This window comes from Mesoplodon densirostris, chromosome 13 (assembly GCF_025265405.1).
Source record: "Mesoplodon densirostris isolate mMesDen1 chromosome 13, mMesDen1 primary haplotype, whole genome shotgun sequence".
Lineage (NCBI taxonomy): Eukaryota > Metazoa > Chordata > Mammalia > Artiodactyla > Ziphiidae > Mesoplodon > Mesoplodon densirostris.
The window spans coordinates 57,629,893-57,650,636 of NC_082673.1; the positions used below are offsets into that span (position 1 = coordinate 57,629,893).

The 20,744-nt window shown below is 47.2% G+C and overlaps 1 protein-coding gene across 10 annotated transcripts in view; it reads left to right on the top strand.

Annotated features, from left to right (window-relative positions):
• Positions 1–20,682, top strand: part of VPS13B (vacuolar protein sorting 13 homolog B) — a 791,444-nt gene extending 770,762 nt beyond the window's left edge. For all 10 annotated transcript variants that reach the window (XM_060116054.1, XM_060116052.1, XM_060116058.1 and 7 more), the window contains 6 exons: positions 3,252–3,428; positions 5,424–5,594; positions 11,898–12,074; positions 14,338–14,440; positions 14,943–15,192; positions 18,864–20,682. In XM_060116054.1, the coding sequence (XP_059972037.1) occupies positions 3,252–3,428; positions 5,424–5,594; positions 11,898–12,074; positions 14,338–14,440; positions 14,943–15,192; positions 18,864–19,112 (1,127 nt within the window). In that variant the 3' untranslated portion in view covers positions 19,113–20,682. The remainder of the gene's footprint in view (positions 1–3,251; positions 3,429–5,423; positions 5,595–11,897; positions 12,075–14,337; positions 14,441–14,942; positions 15,193–18,863) is intronic.
• Positions 20,683–20,744: the final 62 nt, after the last annotated feature.

Genomic DNA, 20,744 nt, shown 5'->3' on the forward strand with positions numbered 1-20,744 from the left:
CCATGCATTCAAGCAACCGACACCAAACAACCAGATTGGGTCTTGCAGCCCCTTCTGGTAAAGAGCATGGAGGTCTTCCTTTCTGAAAGTATCAAAGGAGAGACCTTGGTAATGTTGTACTTGGTGGGTGCGTTCCCATATAAGGTAACGTTGTAGCAGTGACTGACCCACGTAGTTGCCCTACTGGTAAGATTACATTTTCTCCATAACAGAATTCATAGAGTTAGAGCGCTACCCAGAACTCTCAACTGAAAAGGGCAAGATCAGGGAAGGTCCCTGCCCGGGAACTGTTGTTTTGATAGCTTGTACAACAATGAAGAAAATATTTCCCTCTTGCGAAGATATTATTTAAATATGAGCAGCTACGATTTCAAATTTAATAGACGGGTATATTAAAAACCTACTCTTTCAGGCAGTTTTTGTTTTTAACCTGAGAAGCATGCCTGTAGGTTACTGAGCTCTGCTCTGGAGCCTGGGAAGGAATAAGCTTCCCGTCCGTCTGGTCATCACAGTAGGCTGAGGTGCGGGGAGCACCCATCAGAGTAATGAGCTGGCAGAGAGACTCCAACTGTGACCACCAAGGAACCACGTCCCTGCAGCCTATGTGCTAACAATGATCTCTCTTTGTTTGTCATGAGCTTTCACAAGAACATTCGGTTTGGATTTTTTGTAAAATCCACCTACAAGTTCTCTAAGCTGTTGTCTCCATCTCATTATATGCTGAGACAAGAAATTCTGAAATAGAGGGCCAAGTGTTTAGGCCTGCTGGGAATTCTGTCACAAAAGGCCTACAGAGAATCTGAAGATTATCTGGAGGAAAGCAGTGATTTTTGAAAGAGTTGGAAATGGGAAGATGGTAGGAGGTTACCCCTGGGTAGAAGCATCTTAAAGAGAATGTACTGGCATTCTAGTAGAGGAAAGGAAAGGTCTGGCCTGGGAGTGGACAAGTTGCCTCTGCATCTCACATGGGTCAGTATTCACCCATTGGACTTGATAAAAAGGTTCCTCATTGGGATGACTGAAATACCCTGACCTCATTTCTAGGGAAGGACTTGTAGAGGTTTTAACAGTAATTAGAAATGAGTAACAACTGACCCTATTTGAAGAAAAGAATGTGGGCTCTGTCATTTCCTGGGGTCCCCCTCTACCTCCAAGGCTCAGTTCAGTGGGAAGCCAGACAGGCACTTGTTTTCAACAAAAGTCTCGAAACAAGTAAGAAAAAGATACATGTGCTTTCGGAGGGAAATAATTAAAGAAGGAATGCCCTCAGATGCTTTGGTCCTTTTCTGGCCATCTCAGATGCCACTGAGAAGTAGCTCTGGTCCACACATAGCCTTCCCATCAGCAGTGAACCTAAGCCAGGAGAGTCTCCCTCACCGTCCCGTAGCCGGGGTGAGGGCTAGAAGGTGTGGCTGGGTGCTTTCCACACACCCTGTGCCCCGCTGCCCTGGCCTGAGTGGGCCCATTGTAGAGTGAGTAGTCTTTGCTTGGCAGTGGCTACGCAGCTTTCTTTATCTCTCCATGGAACTTTAGGAGAGAAGGGGAATTAAGATGTTTCTAGTCCAATCTTCTGCCTCCAGGCGAACCTTACAACTATGCCAAGCTAAAGGAAATTTGTTGTTTCTTCACCTCCAGAGAAGGCCCTCTGAGGAAGACTATTCCACAGCCTTCCACGGTACCCTGCCTACTCAGCGCAGCCTGGGCTCCCAGGAAGAGGGAGGGTGGGCTCTGGAGCCAGGTAATCCTGGCTTGAAACCCTCCCACGTGTCTAGACGGCGGGGAGACTGTGAGAACTGACTCAACCTCTGAGCTGCAGTTTCCTCCTTGTCCTGCCTTTGAGATGGTGGCGACGGGGCGACACCGCATCGGAGCAGGCTCTGTCCCCTGCACCTGGTACAGTCCCTGAACCCAGGGAGAGGCTCAGTCCTTGGCTAATCTGAATTTACACGGAGGCAGGTACTAGGACTTGAGGAGTTGCTGTGAGAACATAGGGAGTTGAATGCCTGGCGCCCATAGGCGCTTCCATTTATGATCTTCATCTTCTGGAAGTTACTCCCTCTTTTAACCTAAACCCGAGTGTTGTCTTCTAATGTTCCAGAGAAGAGAGGTGGGCTCAAGATTTAAGAACGTCCCTCTCTACGAGGGCTGGGCCTGGGAACCCTTCAGGGCTCTGGCTTGGCTCTTGCACCCACACCTTCCCTGGGACTGATGACTTGACTGGGGGTCTCTGTCACAGGCCTGGCCTCCAAAACCCTGCTGGCGGGGGGGCAGGATCGGCTCCCACACGGGTCCTGTCCCCGCGGCCTCCCCGTTAAAGCGCTCGCAGCCCTGGGCTGGAGAGGCCACGGTGTCCCCGGGGGAAGCTGTCTGTTGGGCGTCCTCCTCTCCGGAGCCCCCGGCCCTTGCCTGCACCTCCCGTCCTCCGGGCGAGAGCCCCGAGCCCCCCACCCGGGGAGGAAGGCGAAGGGGAGCTGCTCCAGCCTCCACGCCACAGCCCGTTCCCACGGGGCCGAGCGCTCGGCAGTCAGGCCGCCGCTGAGCGGGCGGCTCCTGGCAAGCCCCAGCTCAAGTAGGAAACCAGATCCAAAGCTCCCCTCCTGGGACATTCGCAGGGAACACGCCCCTCTCGCTAACCTAATCAGCATGTCCCTGTCACCAGAGTTTACACAACTGAAGCTGGGCTTGAAGGGGAAACATTTCTCTGGCTCCAGCTCCACTCCAAAGGGAAGCGCTCAGCTTGGTAGGATTGGGAAAGATTAAAAATAACTTCCTCCATCCCCGTCAGAACTGTGCATCCCCTTTGCAACACCCCATTTAGCATCTGGCCTCCTCCCCTGACCAGGCATCTCCTCCTCATCCTGGTGCCTCCGCTGCCCAAGGAGGTTTTAAGGATAACTTCCCAGCCTGCGAACACCTGCAGCCCCAGGGACTGCCTTTCCTCTGGGGCGGGAGCATCGTCCCCTGCACACGGGTCCCTTTTAGCAGGAATACGGGAGGCTCGGGCAGGGAAGTCATATTAAAGCTATTTGTGAGGCCGCCAAAAGGATCACTTTGATTTATAAAGTATGAAAGTTTGCCATTTATGAATTCACAGTGAATGAGTTATTTCCCATATTTTGCTCCAAAGGAGCTTATTACATTCTCCATTCTAGTGTGAAAAATGAATTGCAGGGAAAATGGGTCACTTGTCCCATATGTTGAAAATGCTGTGTTTAAGATTTCAGTAACCCCTTCCCTTTGGTCCCTCACAGGCTGGGTGGTTGGATCCCTGGAAATCCTTGGCAGCCCGGCAAGTTTGGTGCGAAGCATCGGGAATGGCATCGCCGACTTCTTCAGGCTTCCGTACGAGGGGCTGACCCGAGGCCCAGGAGCCTTTGTGAGCGGAGTTTCCAGAGGGACGACATCATTTGTGAAGCACATTTCCAAAGGTAGCTATTCGGGTTCCTTGTAATGAGGCCGTATTTTCATTCCTTCCCTCTCTTATTTTTTATTTTTAAAGAACGTGTTAAAAGTTTTCAGTGAATTAAGTTTGCCTCTAACTTTGTTTGGCTTGTTAGCTGGCAGTGAAGTGTTGGATCTGTAACAAAGCTCATATATAATGTCTTATGTTTTAAACAGATCACTGCTTGCCTGTAGTGTGTGAAAATGTTTCAGAAACTTCAGAATTTGAAACCTCCCAATGGGAAAACAAGGATTGGCTCAACTGTTATTCCATGTGATAAATACAGAAATATTAAAGGTGTTCAGGACTTCTGCTAAACATCAGAAATCCTACACTGTGTTGCCTCATCATATTTTTTTAAATGTAGATACAGTTGTCATAACTTTTGTAAGGCTATGGATACATTTTGACGTGGAAGCCGATTGGGAGGTGAAAGAGCCAGCTTTTCCCTAGCACGCCACGTAAACAGTGCCACCTTGTGGCCCAGACGGGTCATCAGGCGCAGAAGCCAAAATGCCGCCCACAAGAAGGAGAGCGTGCTTTCCTTTCATCCGTGTGTTTGTTTGCCCATATTTTGGTCAGGTTGGCAGTGACTCGGGAACTAACAAGGGCCATCTGAGTCCCCGTTTCTTCTCAGCAGGAGGCAGGGGAAACAGGGCAAAGGCCTCCTCTCCCATAAAAGGCTTTTTACTGTCAACAGTACTGCAACTCTGTTATGAGTGGGCAGGTTACAGAAGTCTCTAGAAGGCCTCAAACAAGACTTGAGCTCGAAATATGAGAACCCATGATCCATAGAGGGGGACTGGCAAGAGAACAACAAGAGCAATAAACCAAATTCCATGGACAGTCATGGGACCACTCCCCCGGGGCCCCGGTCATCCGGGAGGCCTGTGAGCCGAGCTGCAGGAACTCACAGATGAGTCACTGGTGGATTTCTCACTCTTGACACTTGAATCTTTGTGGTTCTGTTGCTTTTATTTTAAAATAAGACAACCAACACTTGCTAGATTGCACTCCGGCAGTAATTTTTAGCATAGTGACTCACTGAATGTTTTTTACACTTGTTCTCTCCTTCTCTTAGGAAAATCTGTTTGGTTTGTCTGTGTGTGTGTACGTGGATTTTTTCTTTTCAGATGACTGGTTAAGACGCAGCTGCAAAAACAACATCTTCCATTTCTTCTGAAAACTAGACATCCAATAACAGATGAACTAGTTCATTAGCTTCAGGATATGTCCGTTGATGTCTTTCAGTTTTGCTCACTGGGGTCTATGCAGACTTGCTAGAGGGGATTATGACTGTCTTGAGCAAGATGCAGAAATAGCCTTTCTTGGGAAAACCAGACGGAATCGTGGCTTTCACATGCTTTACTCCCTTTGATGTCCTCACTTTTTTTCAGCTAACACCCTGAATATCAAAATCACACATATTCTCTGTGGCATAATAATTATTTCCTGACTGTCAAATGATAAAAGTTTAGTGTCTTCCTCTTCTATGACTAAAGTAATAGGGTGAAATAAATTTTATTGCTAAAGTAGAAACATTCCTTTGCGATCTGTTTAAAATTCAGCAACATAACCTTACCCTTTCAAATCAGAGCAGGCAAATTGCAACTTTCAAAACTGGGCCTCAGTGAGGACTTCAAAACTAACTATTTTAGCCAAGCCCTAACAGTCAAATGAAAGTGCATGATAGCTTCCTATGAGGCCGTGGGCATTTTTCTGGTAACGGAGATTCTAATTCTACCCCCTGTGAGGAGTGCCATCACCCTTGTCAGCAAGTGCTCATCTTCACCTCATTGTCTTAAGGCTGCTTCTTCAAACTGACCGAGGGGAAGCCACCGTCACCCTCCATGGGCGAGTCCAGAAGGCGGATGTGCTTCCACCTCCCTCTCCCCTCCCCCACAGTGCTCCAGGGACCACTCCCCTTGGGGCCACCATCTATGTGACCAGGAGACCAACCCACGTGCTCTTGTGCCCTCAGGTACCCTCACCTCCATCACCAACCTGGCCACGAGCCTGGCCCGGAACATGGACCGGCTCTCGCTGGATGAGGAGCATTACAACCGGCAGGAGGAGTGGCGGCGGCAGCTCCCGGAGAGCCTAGGCGAGGGGCTCCGGCAGGGCCTGTCCCGGCTGGGCATCAGCCTGCTCGGTAAGGGGCCGCCAGGGCCCGGGGCCCAGTACTTTCCACGGGCTGGTTGTGGACAGTCCATCTTTCTGCAGAGATGCTGAGGCTCAGAGAGGCCAAGGCACGCATTCTGGTTCCTACCCTGGCCAGCGGGGTTCTGGAACCGGCACCCTCTCCAGAGCCCTTGTGCGGCTGCGCAGGGCCATACTGGGACCTGGCCGCTCCCCGCTCCCCGCCGGTCGCGTTCCCGCCTTCCCTCGCCTCTGGTGGGAGATGCCTCCCTGCGTCCTCGCGGCTTCCGTAAGACATCATTCACTCCGTAGGGCCCCGCGCGCGGGGTGTCAACACAAGGACGGCAGCCCACAGCTGCATGCTTGCTGAAGGGAGCAACGGGCAAACCTCCTGAAGCGCTTGCTGCCTCTCTGCCACAGATACTGCAAACGCCTGCTTTTGTTTGGGAAGCACTTGAGCAATGTGCAAATGTCATGTAAACTTCAGTGAGGAGCCCACTTTTCCCTTTTTTTAAGAATGCCAGATCTGCCTGACTCCGAGTAATTGCCGTTTGTCAAGCAGCCAGATGGTATAGCTAGAGATGAAGATTGCTAGGGGTATTTCCAAATATTACAAATGTTTGAAAAATAAGTTGCTTTGGAAAATCTATGAAAAGGAAGCTTCAGAGCTGAAATTTTACAGAGCAGGATTTTCAAGGGTATCTTTTGTTTATTTGTTTGCAAAGGAATTTAAAACTGTATTGCTTGGCAGCCTGCCTGCCGAGCATCTGAAGGAGTGTGCATCTTGCAGAGATCAAAGTGGCCCAAAGCAGGGAGAGCAAAGGTCAGAAAAGATGAGCTTGAAAGGATTTGTCCTCTCTCCAGGCTGCAGTTTTGTACATAACCCCCCACCACCGCCACCGCTCGCAGCACGGCCAGCTGAGGCCCCGAGAGGAAGTCGTAAGATGTTACAACTTCAGGTTAAGTTACTAGAAAGTGTTTAAGTCCTAACCTGCAGTGGTGTGGGACATGGTCCTGTGATAATGTGTGGGAGTGGGGACCCGGGGTGGAGCAGCTCTGGGGAAGGGTGGGGTGGTGCGGGGTGGCCAAGGTCCTCGGGAGCCAGCGGACCCCATGCTTGGGTGTCCAGGTCCTTTCTCTGTGACCTCAGAGCTTCTCTTTTGTAAATTAGAAGGGGCTGAAAATTACTCTGCCGTTATTGGAAGTAATGCTGCTCGGTTGTGTGCCAGGCATAGGGTCCATGTTTGGTAAACAGCACCTTCATTATATTATGGTAGCAAAGGAGCTATAAGAGTTGCCTGGTTGCAGAGAGTGTCCCAGCAAAGAGAGACATCTGAGCAGTGGCAGGAGCATTTCTGCTTTAGTTTTAGTCCAGTGGGTTCAGTTGCTGTAACCACAGGAAGTGTCAATGAGGTTATCTTGGAGGCCTCAAGCCATCATTTGGGAACTGAGGGACCTCTTTCTGCTAAGAATCGTGGCTTTACGTGCCCTCTGCTCTGGGCAGGAGAGCTTCCTTCTCTCTGTCCAAGCTCTTCTTGGATGGAAGCACTCAGCAGAGGAGACCTGAAACGGCTGGCACGTGGCTGTTCCCATCCTGACTAACCCGTTCTCTCCTGACCCAGAGAAGCCCACATCCTCTACCCATTTTCCACTGTATAAAACTGTGCCTGATGCTAGAAATCAGTTACATGGGGAGCCATGATTCTGCCTTTGTGTCACCCTTTCAAGCACGGCTCCTGTTATTAACCAGGGTAGAAAATCATAAACCTTTGAACTTTGCTATAGCCATCATGTTTTACACACACTCGTCCATGCGAGGGAACCACTTGGCCTGTCTGTGGAAACTACAGTAGGCTCGTGGAGTCTGTGGGCCCCTAGGAGCTCCACTCAGAGCAGCACATGTGGAGCAGTGTGTCCGTTTCTGTGCTTCTCAGACTAAGGTTGGGCCAACTAGCTTCCTTTCCTAGAAGAGTTCAAGAACTCTCTGTATCCCACATAATCACTGGGTCGTCTCAAAACGTCTGGTCCTTGATGTGTGGCAGGAAGAAAGGGGAGAATGGGACCAACCAAGTCCCCTCACCTGGGAAAGTATAGATTTGTCGCCGTTTAATCCATCCCCAGAAATGGTGTATAAAACTGCCAAATGCCAGTAAATGCCCGATTGAAGTTAGAGCTATTATCATGTAATAGTTTGAAAGCCATGCTTAGTGAAATCAAAATGCTACTTCCTCAGTTTCTTCCTTTGTAAGACATAAACATAAATGACCTGGTCGGTAAAAAATATATTTAAATAACACTTCTGGGTTGTCAAAGTACTTTCACATTGGTCATCTTATTTGATCTTCAAACCTAGGCATGAATGAGGCTAAGTGACTTGCCCAGGTCAAACCTCCAGGCAGGACAAGAACCTGGGTCTTCCCACGTCACCCACCCTGGAGGGCTCCAAGCCTGGAAACAATCAGGATGTGGGGAGACTGAACAATTGAAAGTTCCAGGGTAGGAAAAATACATTTCCCCCAAATGTTTATGGGTTTGATGGGCCTTCCTGACTCGGCTCGGCCCTCATGGGGACACAGTGGAGCGTTATGAGGCACTTAAAAAATCAAAGGACAGGACGTCTTCAGCTGTCCTGCCCAGCCCCATTGCCCCGGGACAGCGAGGAAATGTTGGGCTGCAGAGAGATGCCGCCGAGGCTCCTGCAGGAAATCCACAACCGTTTTCAGAAAGCAGTATCTTTTGGAAAAACTGTTTAGCCTGCAGAGTTGGCATCAGGCTTGCCCATTCCCCAGATGCCCCCACTTTCTACTACCCCCTGGAGCCTGCTGAGAGAGGATGTGAGCTCCGTGTCGCAGCTACATGGCACGTCCCCTCCCAGATGGGACTTCTCCCTGGGGAATACCTAAGGCAGGATGTCAGAACTTGCTTCTCTAGCCCGTGCCTCACTTATGAAGCGCTGCTGGATTTCCCAGCAGCCACACCTGTCTTGACGGCCGCTCTCGGGACGCCATTCGGAATCCCGACCACGTAGGCCTCCACCAGGTGAGTCGGGACGGTTTCCCGAGCGAGTGAGTGAAGAGCTGGGCACCGAGAAGGCGCTTACACACAGCCCGTCTGATGCTGCCCTCAGCCATCAGCACCCTGCTTGGCAGTTAGAAGGGAATTTGGGAATAACAGACGTGCTTCCTTCTCAGTTTGCTCATCTGTCGTGGTCAAAACAAGCAAGCCTCAAGCCGGGGTGCCTAATACACTCTGTGGGGTTTGTTTGTCCCTGGAACATGAGCTGTGGAGCGGTGTCCCAGCCCAGGCCTGTGCCTCCGCTATTGTGATTTTTTTTTTAAATGTTCAGAATAAAATTACAACATGTGATTAGGCAGCACCAAAATAGCCACACAGGCAGAACATTCATAGATAGTGACCTGGTGAGTTTTGCCTAATGCTGGGGAGCAAGTCACAGAAGAGGTGAGGGAGGGTATTTTAGTCCCCTTGCTTCACAGAGCAAGCCCTCCTCCTCCAGCAAAGGGTAGGAAAGGAAGCACATCTGGGACTTCCCTGGCAGTCCAGTGGTTAGGACTCCATGCTTCCCCTGCAGGGGGCACGGGTTCAATCCCTGGTCAGAGAACTAAGATCCCGCATGCCACGCAGCGTGACCAACAAAAAAGAGGAAAGGAAGCACATCCGGCTTCTGCCCTGCCCAGCACACGAGGGGAGTCTGGGGAAGCACCCCTTCCCTCCCTGCCTCACTTCATCACATCACAGCCGGCTCCATGTGGCAGCCCTCCCCGTGGGCCTGATGCCAGCGGACAAGTTTGGGGATCAGTCGCCGCTAACTAAAGCCTCAGAGCAGAGTTGGAGTGTACGGCAGTAAATAATTTACCAGTTGTGGGATTTAGCGGGATTACACTGCCTGAGAGACCCTCTGAAGCCCTGGGAGAGCAGCCTCTCAGGCTCAGCTGCAGACGCGGGCCGGGCTGCCGGTTTCTCACGCACCTGGGGCCCAGGGAGGTGTCGGTGTGTGTGACAGGCCAGCCTCCTGCCCGGGGCCTGGTACTGGCCCAGGGCACGCGCTCCCGCAGCTCCTTCTCTACCTCTTAGCATCTAACGCCTTGTCACGGGGTCCAGGCTTTCCACTTTGGGGGCTGCCTGAAGAATTTATCTATCAAAGTTTATCTATCAGAGCCTTCACCGCGGCCGGTGGCTGGAGAAAGTGGAAGATCAAAGGGGAGTTTCACTGTGATACGGGTTTGCACTTAGGCAGACCCAAGTCAGAGCCTTGTGTGGATAATCATGGCTCTATGCCCCTTGTGCTGGTCAGGCCTGACACATTAAAGGGAAATGGGAGATTTTCACCTGCCCCCCAACTCTATTTTAATAGTGTTAATGGCAATCTGCCCTTCAGAGAAGACATTTCTACCAGAAATACAGGCAATAACTTAATTTATTGGTGAATTTGTAATTATTTACCCCACCTTTCTACTCTTAAAGCATGGAGATCTTTCACAGAAATCAGAAAGTGAAATCGCAAAGTCTGTGTTCTTTGATTTGATGCTATTCACTTTGAACTGTCTGCTATGAAATGATTTGAAGAGAAGACCCCAGGGTTCTTGCCTCTCCCAGTGCAGCCGGTTCCATTAATATTTCCCAGCTGCCCTGACTTCTGACCTCATAGACGGAGAGCAGAACATCAGATTCCTCAGACTGAAAACACGAGGCAAGCTCCCAGCCCAAGCACCAAGACTGGGTGTCTTGAGGGGGTGCTGAGACTGCCATCCCTTGGCCCCTGATAGCCAAGGTGGCCCAGGCCAGCTGTGAGCAGCTTCTTCCACTGCCCTCACCATTTCTTTAAGAGGTTTGGGAAGCGGTGGTCTAGGCTGGGAAACAGACCTGTCGCCTCAGGTCATTCTTAATCTGTCAGTACATAAACTTAAATGGCTCTGTCAAAATTTAGAGGAGTGGCATCCATGAAGAACATTGCCTTTACAACTGACCCGAAGGAACTGGTCTTTCATTTTACTGGATTTTGTTCAATGGAATATTACTGGAAATTAGCAGGTCATTAACTGAGAACTGGAAATCTCCCTTTACCCAGGAGACTTTGAATTAGTGGCATTTGGAATAATGGGATTTGACATGTACTAAAATTTCTACCAGGGGACTGTGCATTTTCATTAATCCTAGCAGGTTTGAGCTGAAAACAGAATTCTGTCAAGAATTGTAATGAAATTTCTTCCTCTTACTGGGTTAGGGAATCCTTCGCTCTGACACGGCAAAAAATTTGGACTGTTGGGGCTTTTAGTCAAACTCATCCCTGGTCCCTCAAGGTAAGAGGAGCAAGGGGGGACCCACAGAGGCTGAGGGATTCGCCCTCCAGCTCCGAGCATGGCCCGGCTGCCCCGTGGGAAAGCCGTTAAGAGCAAAGAGCCGTGAGCACAGGGTTTGTAGCTGTTCTCAAGTGAACGGTTAAGTGGCCAAACCTCAGCTGAAGTGAGAGAAAAGGAAATTTTTCCAAGACTGGCAAAGGAAAGAGCTTGTTTTATAAACAGGATCAGTGAATAGCTTGGTGGTTAAGAGTGAGGCTGTGACTCTGACTCCCTGGACTCCAATCCTGGCTCAAGCACGGGGCAGCTGTGTGACCTTGGGAAAAACTCCTTAACCTCCCTGTGCCTCAGTGGCCTTGTCTAGGAACTGAGGATAAAAGCCATGCCTGATTCCCTAGGATTGTGACAATTAATGATCTCCTACAAGTAAGCTCTTAGCACATAGTAAGTACTCAAAACAGATTTGCTATAATAGCAATAATAACTGTATCAACAGTTACTCATTATAGAATTATTAACATATTAACATTACATTACTATTAAATAACTGCCCTTATTCTTACTAAAAGAACAAGGAAAGGGGCTGGCCCTTTTCAGTTTTTTCATCCTCTTGATTCAGTGAAAATGTATTAGGCTCACTCTCCTCCTAAGGAATTGTTAGCTCCTGTCCCTAAACTCTGTTGCCTGATTTCTGGAGAAAGATGTGTGGGTGTCACTTGGGAATAGTCTGGCGTGTTTATTAAATTCGAAACTGAACTTCACAGATCCTAACTATGTTGGGCCAAACCCAGTCTGAACATTGTGTTTTGATGAACATAATAAATGTCTAACATGTCCTCAATGTACTTAGATAAATGGTAAACAAATGCATAGTAAAGAGCTTTATAATGAGGGTGGGGTTTCATTTTCAATCCAAACAAAACTGTGTTCCAGATCAAAGGTTTTCACTTTCTCAGGATTTTATGCATCAGTCCTTACCTGGGGCTTTTGTTGTTTTTCAGGTGCTATTGCTGGTATAGTTGATCAGCCAATGCAGAACTTCCAGAAAACATCGGAGGCTCACGGTTCAGCAGGACACAAGGCCAAGGGTGTTATCTCCGGTGTGGGGAAAGGAATCATGGGGGTGTTCACGAAGCCCATTGGAGGGGCTGCTGAGCTCGTGTCACAGACTGGCTATGGTGAGTCCTGGAGAACCGGCCAACTCAGACATCACCGATAAATTTGCATTATTATACCAAGGTTTCCCTAAGATAATCTAGCCCCTCACATGACAGAGGAGTGAAAGACAGATATATCTATAAATAAATAGTCCTTTTTCTTACTTCTTTATTTACACAAAGAGTTGAATTGGACTATGACTAATAAATTACGATAATAAAATTATAAAGGAAATTAATAATTTCAGTTTATACAGGTCACAGAATCTTTTTACAGTCATTTAATGATTTTATTTTATCGACTTTAATGAAAAGTAACCAGTTAGAGGTTGAGGGCAATAAATCCATATACTGAAGCAGAAAGTAGACTTACTTTTTCTGGTGAGCAATTTGAAATAAAAAAATAAGTTATAAAGCAGGAAGATATCTTTAAAAGACAATGCGTCTGTATTTGGAGAATGAGAGAGAGAGGAGCATGCGTGTGTCGGTGGGTGCGTGCACACTTGCCCATGCAGCTTGGCGTCAGGCATGGCTTTCTCGCCAGCAACTGTGCTGCTCTTGCAGCCAGGCCCAGTCTCCTGGCCAGTGTCAGCAAAGGTGCATGCTCTGCCACTGAAAACCCTTCCCTGAGCAGACAGGTGCGGAAAACTTGGGCTCATGGAACTACCGCTTTAGGCTGGTGCCAGGCCTCTCCACGCACACACGTGCGCGCAGGAGCAGTGGGTGCATGGGAGAGGAAGCGCCTCCTCCTGTGCTAATTTTCTGCATTCTTGGCAGAGCACATTAAAGTGACTTTACAGAACTAGGCAACTGGAATTGTTACCTTTTTCTTTTTTTTGGCCGGACCTCGCGTCTTGCAGAATCTTAGTTCCCCGACCAGGGATTGAACACTCGGCCCTTGGCAGTGAAAAGTGCAGAGTCCTAACCACTGAACCGCCAGGGACCCTGGAATTGTTAACCTTTTTACCGAAACTCGGTGTCATCGTTTTGGTCATGAACGGGCAGGAGCTTTGCATCTGTGTCTGCATCTGGCCATAAAGTCTGCAGGGTCCATTTGACTGCCGCCTCCTGCGCCTCACTAGGTCTGACAAGAGGCAGCCCAGATTAGGGCATAAAACCCGTGTCTGAAAGGAAGAGAGCGGGAGATGAGTGCCCACACTCAGGCAACCATCCGGAGAGGCTCCTTTAAGAGACCACACAGACAGGAACATGTGTTCCTCTCCGCTCTTCCCCTCACCTCCTTCCCCTCAAGTTCTGTCTCTCACTCCTTCTGTGAATGACATTTTCACTCACAGGGAAACTGACAAAAAGAACTGCTGCAACTTATAACTGGACAAAGTTAAATGCTCCCTTATCAAATACCTAACACATTAATAAAAATAGTATTCCTTTCTGCTATAGACTGCAGTGAGGTAAAGTCAACTTATACTTCATAAATTCCTCTGGTCTTGAAAATGCCATTGTCCCTCACTGTGTGTTTCCCAAGGATGAGGAACTCTCCCTTATGGAAGAGCACCTCAGAACAGAGCTTCACGTGGGCCTTGCTGGTTTCCATCATTCCTGTAAAACTTTTATTACTGCACTGAAGGTTTTACAAACCACTAACTCTTAGTCTAATGACTGTGCCTCGTTTATAAACATTTACAAGCCCTCAGAAAGCACACATGCTGTACCATCTTTGGTTCTGAAGAGTCTCTTTGGAGGACTGCATGGCTGCTGCTGGGTGCCCTCTTTTGGTGATGGCACCAGGGAGAGCATGTAATAAACCAGAGGCCCCAAGAGCACTCATAAATGTATATGGATTCATGTTTAACAGCTGGATTAAGTCACTTAAATACTGTATCTAGGCAAACCATGTGCCTTTGTGTGCATCTCTGTGTGTGTTGTGTTTTCTATTTCACCAGCCACAGCACAGATACAGAAGTATTGTAATATTCAGCAAGGAAGTCAACTAACAATCTTGACTTTTGTATCACATAAATTGTAAATGATGTGTGAGCTATTGCTCCAGAATGATTACTCCCAGGAGCATTATGCGTCCTCTAATTGCCAGTCTATGCTTGGACTGTAGCTCATTCATATTTCAGTTTGCAGCTAATATAAGATCACCAGGGTTAAGAGCATTGCAATGTTTAATGATTATCTATATACTTGATTCCAAAGATATGACATCATTTTGGATCTGTAGCATTTTATGGATGGCTTTAAGCAGATGACATCACTGTAGCATGAAACTGTTTTCCAGAAAACAGCTAGTAAAACTCCCTTACTTCTCTTACCACAGGTATTTTACACGGAGCTGGACTTTCTCAGCTTCCCAAACAGCGCTATCAGCCAAGTGATCTGCATGCTGACCAAGCTCCAAATAGCCACGTCAAATACGTCTGGTAAAATTATCTAGACACTTGTTCAACTGTACACGTGCGCTGTATGTTAACAGGGCCTGGCTTGCTCTCAAGCTAACGGGCCACACTTCCAGGGGAGCCCAAGAGGAGCAGCTGTTTTCGGGGAAAGGCTGCCATCCACAGATCTGGGCTGGCAGCAGGACGCCACTGCCCCACACACAGGTCCCACTCAGGGGAGGATGTGCCCTGGCAGAGGTGCCCGGGCCTGCAAGAGGGCCTGAGATTCTCTATGGAGCCAGTGTTCTAATTAGGGGTGACATTTCTAATGGGAAGAAAAGGAATTACCAAAGCCAAGGGATATCTTTGTCTCCAGGAGGAGCTGGGTTCTGTTGACCAGAATCAGAATTAAAGTGACAATTACATTTCAAACTGAAATTAATAATCAGATTGGTGAGGGCCTTTGCCTTGGTACAAACAGTGAGCCCTGATAAGTGACCATCTTTTTCTAAGCTGGCTTTGGCCTCATTTTTCTCCTTTGAAACAGGAAAATGCTTCAGTCTCTGGGCAGACCAGAAGTCCACATGGCCCTGGATGTGGTTCTGGTGAGGGGCTCGGGCCAGGAGCACGAAGGGTGCTTGCTGCTGACGTCAGAAGTGCTCTTCGTGGTGAGCGTCAGCGAGGACACCCAGCAGCAGGCATTCCCTGTCACGGAGATCGACTGTGCGCAGGACAGCAAGCAAAGCAACCTGCTCATCGTGCAGCTTAAGCAGCCAAGAGTGGCCTGTGATGTAGAGGTACATTTCGGAAAACAGGGTGACCAGGGTTAGCTGCCGGCAAAGTTGAGACACAGGGTGACCGCAGGTACCAGGCATTTATGAGCCAGCAGCATCTGGAATGGATGCTGGAGACCAGGAGGGCTGCCAGGGGAAGGGGTGTGGGCAGCAAGGAGGCCGATGGACACACAGCTGGGGATAAGCCACCATAAGAATTGAAGGTTGGCTGTCATGGAGCTGGGGTGCTGGAGCTCCAAAACAAGCAGGTCTGAAGAAGAAGGGCCAGGACCAAGGCAGCAATTCCATGCAAATACTCCACGAAGCAGGCCCAAGTCTGCACGCGGCCTGGGAGTGACTGCAGCAGGTCACTTTAGCAGGGACAGGAGAGGACCACCATAGAAGTGAGGGGTGTCACGAGGGAAACAAGGCACAAGCAGTAGGCCTGACCTTTGCAAGCTCACAAACCAGGAGGCCTGACTCACTCCCCTCTCTCATTCCCAACTCCTGAGAGTTCAGGGTCAGAATTTTGTCAACTCTCTCCCATCCCCTGCTCTATATTCTGTGTGGCTCTGTGTTCCCTTTCCAAGAGGACGCTTTCCCATCCCCTAAGTCCCACAAGGTACCTCCTGGGGATGCTGCTCAGGCTCTTGGGGCAGCTCCCTGGCCACACAGCTCCTGAGATGTGCTGGCTGCTGGCTCCCGGCTCCACGTAAGTTGATGTAGAATGGATGTTCAGGTGGGGCATTCTGGGTGTCAGGGGTCAGAGGTGAGCAGCAGTGCAGCCCGGGGTGAGCAGGTGCACCCACTGCAGAACTGCCCTGCCCCTGCCCTCCCTGCTGACTGCCTGATCCATGGGGCCCTGAGAGTTGACCTCAGAGACAGACATCTTTTTTTTCCCCACACAGCTTGACGGGGATGGATCAGAGGCAAGGTGTAGCCTGCTGGTCCTAACTTAGGGTCTGAGTAGCCCCAGGAAAAGGACAGCAAACCTGCCTCCAGCAGGTCCTGCCTGATTCCTTCTTTCATTATTTTCTTCCTGGTATGGGAGCCTGCGTCTCCCTCACACCACTGTTTGCGTAAAATTATTTGAGAAGATGGAAGGCAGCCAACCACAACAACTCTGAGATTTCTCTAGTTTCTTGGATCGTAATCAGTCAGGCTTTAAGCTGGGGCTTGGCACTAGGACTACATTGCTGGTTCGAGTTGATGACTTTCTGGGAATAAACAGAGGTCAGATGTCCAGCCTGACTTTATTAGATCTGCCAAAATCTTCTGATCCAGATGACAATAAAGCAGCAGTGATCTGGCTACAGGCCTTGGCAGGGGATAGTATCATTATCTTCAAGTCCTTGGTCCTTAACGAGAAGCTCCCAAAGCCCTGAGGAATATCTGTGACCATTGTTATTCCTTAGTTTCTTGGGAAATATTTCAGATCTTAAACTACTGAGACTAGAGAATCATCTTTAGCTGTTAAACTGTCTTCAACTGTGATCTTTCTCTTTGACTTTTCTGCTTGAGGAAGGGGTACTGCGGGGAATTACAGCTGGAGGGGAACAGACCTCAGTTTCTCCGGGGGTTACTGAGATGACAGGTGGAGTCACCCCTCCCCCCCCAGAAGTTGCCAAGGCTAACTGAGACCATGGGAACAGTGAGTGAGTTAGAGGCAGAAGCACTAACACTCTGGATGCCATGCTCACCACTCGTTTTCCATTGGTGTTCAGTGATAACAGGGTCGGGGCGAGGGGGGTAGCTGAAACAGAGGCAGGAAGAGATGACAGAGCAGGGATACTGCAGGGCAGCTCCTGAGCTTACACAGCAGCACCCGGCACTGGGCAGACCTGAGCAAACTGGTAGATACCAAGCATGCTGTCAGCCTCCAAATTGCACTTTCTCACTATCTATCTGTTTCCTTTACCTCTAAACCCCAACTCCTTATTAACAAAAAGTAACTGCCCAACGAATCCTGTGTCCAAACCCTCACCTCCTGCCTCACCCCAATGGAGACCCAAGCTGCAGAACAAAATGGTCTTTTGTTTTTTGAGAGCTAGTAGACCCTTCCTTAACAGTGCTATAATCCTGTGTATTTTCAAACTGGGAGTAGGGGAGTCACTCAGCAGTGCTGCCTGACAGTGCACTTTCCTCAGTGGCCATACCTAACCTAATCCACACATGTTAAGCTGGGCTGGGAAGCCTACCCATTATCTTCCAGTGAAAACTAAAGAACAGTATTTTAAAATCTTTACATGAAATGGCTTTTCTGGGATTTTTGCTCTAGATGCTAGGAAACACAGCTCCTTTGAATTTTGGAAGGAATTAATTTGTAGATGACATCATTCGGTATATTCAAATATGGCAGGATTTTTTTAAAAACCAGCATTTGCTTTTCTTAGTTAAATGCAGCCATTTTTAGGGTAATAATTGCTTAATATGCCTGGCACATTATTGAAATCCCTTATGAGAGGCTCACAATGAGTCAGAAGGTCAATTTATTCCTTGGCCATGTTCCTTTCACAACACGGGTTTTCCTGTGCTGCTGTTCAGGAGGAGCAATTAAGACTCTTGTGTATTCAGAGCTTTCCAGCTGAATCCTGACCCCATCAAATGATATCATCAGAGCTCTGGCTTTTGCCTGGTGGTGCACAGCTTTCATCTGTCAGTGAATCTTTGGGGGCCTTTATTTTCTTTCCCAAGCTTAAAAATATGAACTGAACTCTAATGGATGCCCTGCTTATTCCTTATTTCTCTGGCAGGCAGACCTCTTTACCATCCCACTGGCTTTCTGCAGCTTTTAAGACACCCTTGGCTGCATCGTCTCTGTGCCCTACACAGAAATATATAAATTCTTTACTATTTCAAAACCTAAAAAGCCCTCATTAAAATGTTTATAATTCTTCCAGAGTGGTCTTCCCAATATTTGGTAGGTAAAGACCACTGAAAGGTCAGTGGCTACCTGATCCCCACAGGTCAGTGGCTTACACTGGAGACGTCCCACTCCACTTGATTTACACAGTAGATAGCTACAGCATTTCAGGATGGGAGGAATTTATAGCTCCACTTGCCTTTGATGGGTACTTTCTCAGAGAATCTCTCTTAAGAACTTAGGTAGTATATCTCAGTTCTCCTATTTGAGTTCCACTGAAGATGAGCCAGACTTTTATGAACCATAAATGTACTTTGCATCCTCCCTCTTTTCCATAAAAATTTCCCCTTCCTCTGCCCAGTTTTTTTATTTTCTCTGGCTTTAAATCCTAGTATTTATAAAAGCAGAAAATGTTACAGTTCAAAAGGTATTTGTTTTTCTAATGCTCTGTCCAAAGCCACTGGGTTTGAAAGAGGTAAAGAGGTTCTGTCTGGAGAGGCTTGCAGAGACAAGCAAACAGAGCTTTTATCTCAGGGTTTAATGTTGATTAGATTCAAGCAGAGGAAAGACACTTTTCTCCTTTGTTCCTGGACTAGGCTAGTAAAGAGCCAGTGACAGATGTTTTGAGAGTTAATGAGTAAAATATTCTGAAATCATCAACTTCAAACAAACATGGGTGTTTTACACAACACCAAATGCTTATTCGGTGGCTTTATTAGATAACCTAAAAGGCACAATATCCAATGTCTCAAGGCAAGAGAAGGAATGATTTTGTTATGGAAGTCTCCTTATGAGCGTTTGGCAACTAAAAAAATCTTTTTTTGGATCCCAGGTGGATGGAGTTCGAGAGAGACTGTCAGAGCAACAGTATAACAGACTTGTGGACTATATCACAAAGACATCTTGTCACCTGGCCCCCAGCTGCTCTTCCATGCAGACACTATGCCCTGTGGTGACTGTGGAACCTCTCCCTTCCACTGTGAAAACATACCATTATATGGTTGAGCCACACTTTGCCCAAGTCTTCATCAGTAAATTTACCATGGTGAAAAATAAAGCCCTGAGGAAAGGGTTCCCTTGAGTCCCCTCTGAGGTGTTGATTCCTGCTTGTGCAATTTATTTCTGAAAAAGAAACCTAATGAGCTCTAACAACATCTAATGTGGACAAAACCCAATGTTCTATAGTTGTTATAGTAATTTTCTAGCCTCTTCCAAAACTAATTCAGCTTCTTCCTTTTTCCCAAAACTAAGATACTTCAAAACTGAGTGATTGATTAAAAACCCTATTCCTTTCCCATTTGGGGTCAATGAACAGAATCCTATTATTAATCTTATCACGTGCAGAAAATACATTCCTTTTTGCTGTTTCCTAAAATTTCGACTATAATTAGGCTCTGTTAACTAACACAAAACATGGTCAGGCCTTGGAAACAGATTAAAACTTCATCCTCAGTTGCATCTGTTTTTAGGCTGAGACAACTGCCTAATACCCTCGTCTGCAGAGGTTCAGATTCTTCATATGAAATTAAATGCTTAGGAGCTTACTGTTTAACTTGTTAATAAATTTGTTACTTAAATGTGATGCTGTTTCTTTAAGTGAAAGCTGCCATGTACATTCCTAAATCTTTATGGAAATTTACAAAGCATTCTGATGACTGTCCAGGTACATTTTTGGAACAAATGTTTTTCTACTTTGTTTTACTAGGCAAGCTTAGAGAATCTTTTGTCTACTGATAAAAACAGACCCCAGGTGCTCAGGTGAGTTAGTTCCATAAGCAAAACACTACTGGGGAACTCCCACTACTGGATATTACTGTGGAAGGACTCACCCTGATGCACTGGCAGACTGAAGAACCCGAACATTAACCTGAATAATAGTTTATTTTGCTGACTTGGCTTGATCAAGCATAAAGATATTCCCAGTATCTGACATTCTTTTGTCTTTAAAGATGGATTTGGCTTAAGATCCTGGGCCACCAGGTACCACCTTTAATATTCAGTAAAAATTTGATACTCCAATTAAAACACAATTTTACTCATTACATCCAAACTTGGGCCTACAACCTGATACCTACAATTGGGAGATGCTAAGAAAATTCAGTTTCAAATGCCCACTTTAACTTTCTTTAAACTTAGTAAGCCTCACATGTTATTGGGCATAAGAGGTCACTGCACAGTTGTTTGCTGTTAATGGAAATTCAGGCTGAATATGGAAAAAATGGTTCCACCATTACTTTGCTGTAATCATACTCATTTAGGAAAGTTTTGTCAACCTCGAGTAACTATTTTTAAGATTGTAAATATCTATTAAGTCATATGGTAATTTTGCATACTACTTTAAGAATTGTTATATGAAATTGTTTAAAATAAAAGGAATCCTTGAATTACTGGTAACACATAAATGTGGGTTCTTAAAATGCAGCTTTTCACTGATACTTGGGTTTATTACAGTTTACATCATTGGAACTCAGGAATTTTGCATGAGTTAAAAAGAAAATTTTTGTTAACATAAAGAACTGGTGATTAAATTAGCTGTGGCTAAAATACACTTAATTCTTAAAGCTCTCTGTAGTATCACTTTGATCACAACAAAACCACACTTATTAAAGGGGAGAAAGTTCCTAAGACCTCCCTGAAAAAATGTTATTACCACACTTTAAATTAGCAGACATTACTCAATTGCAATTCCAATTAAATAACAACTTTTTCTAGA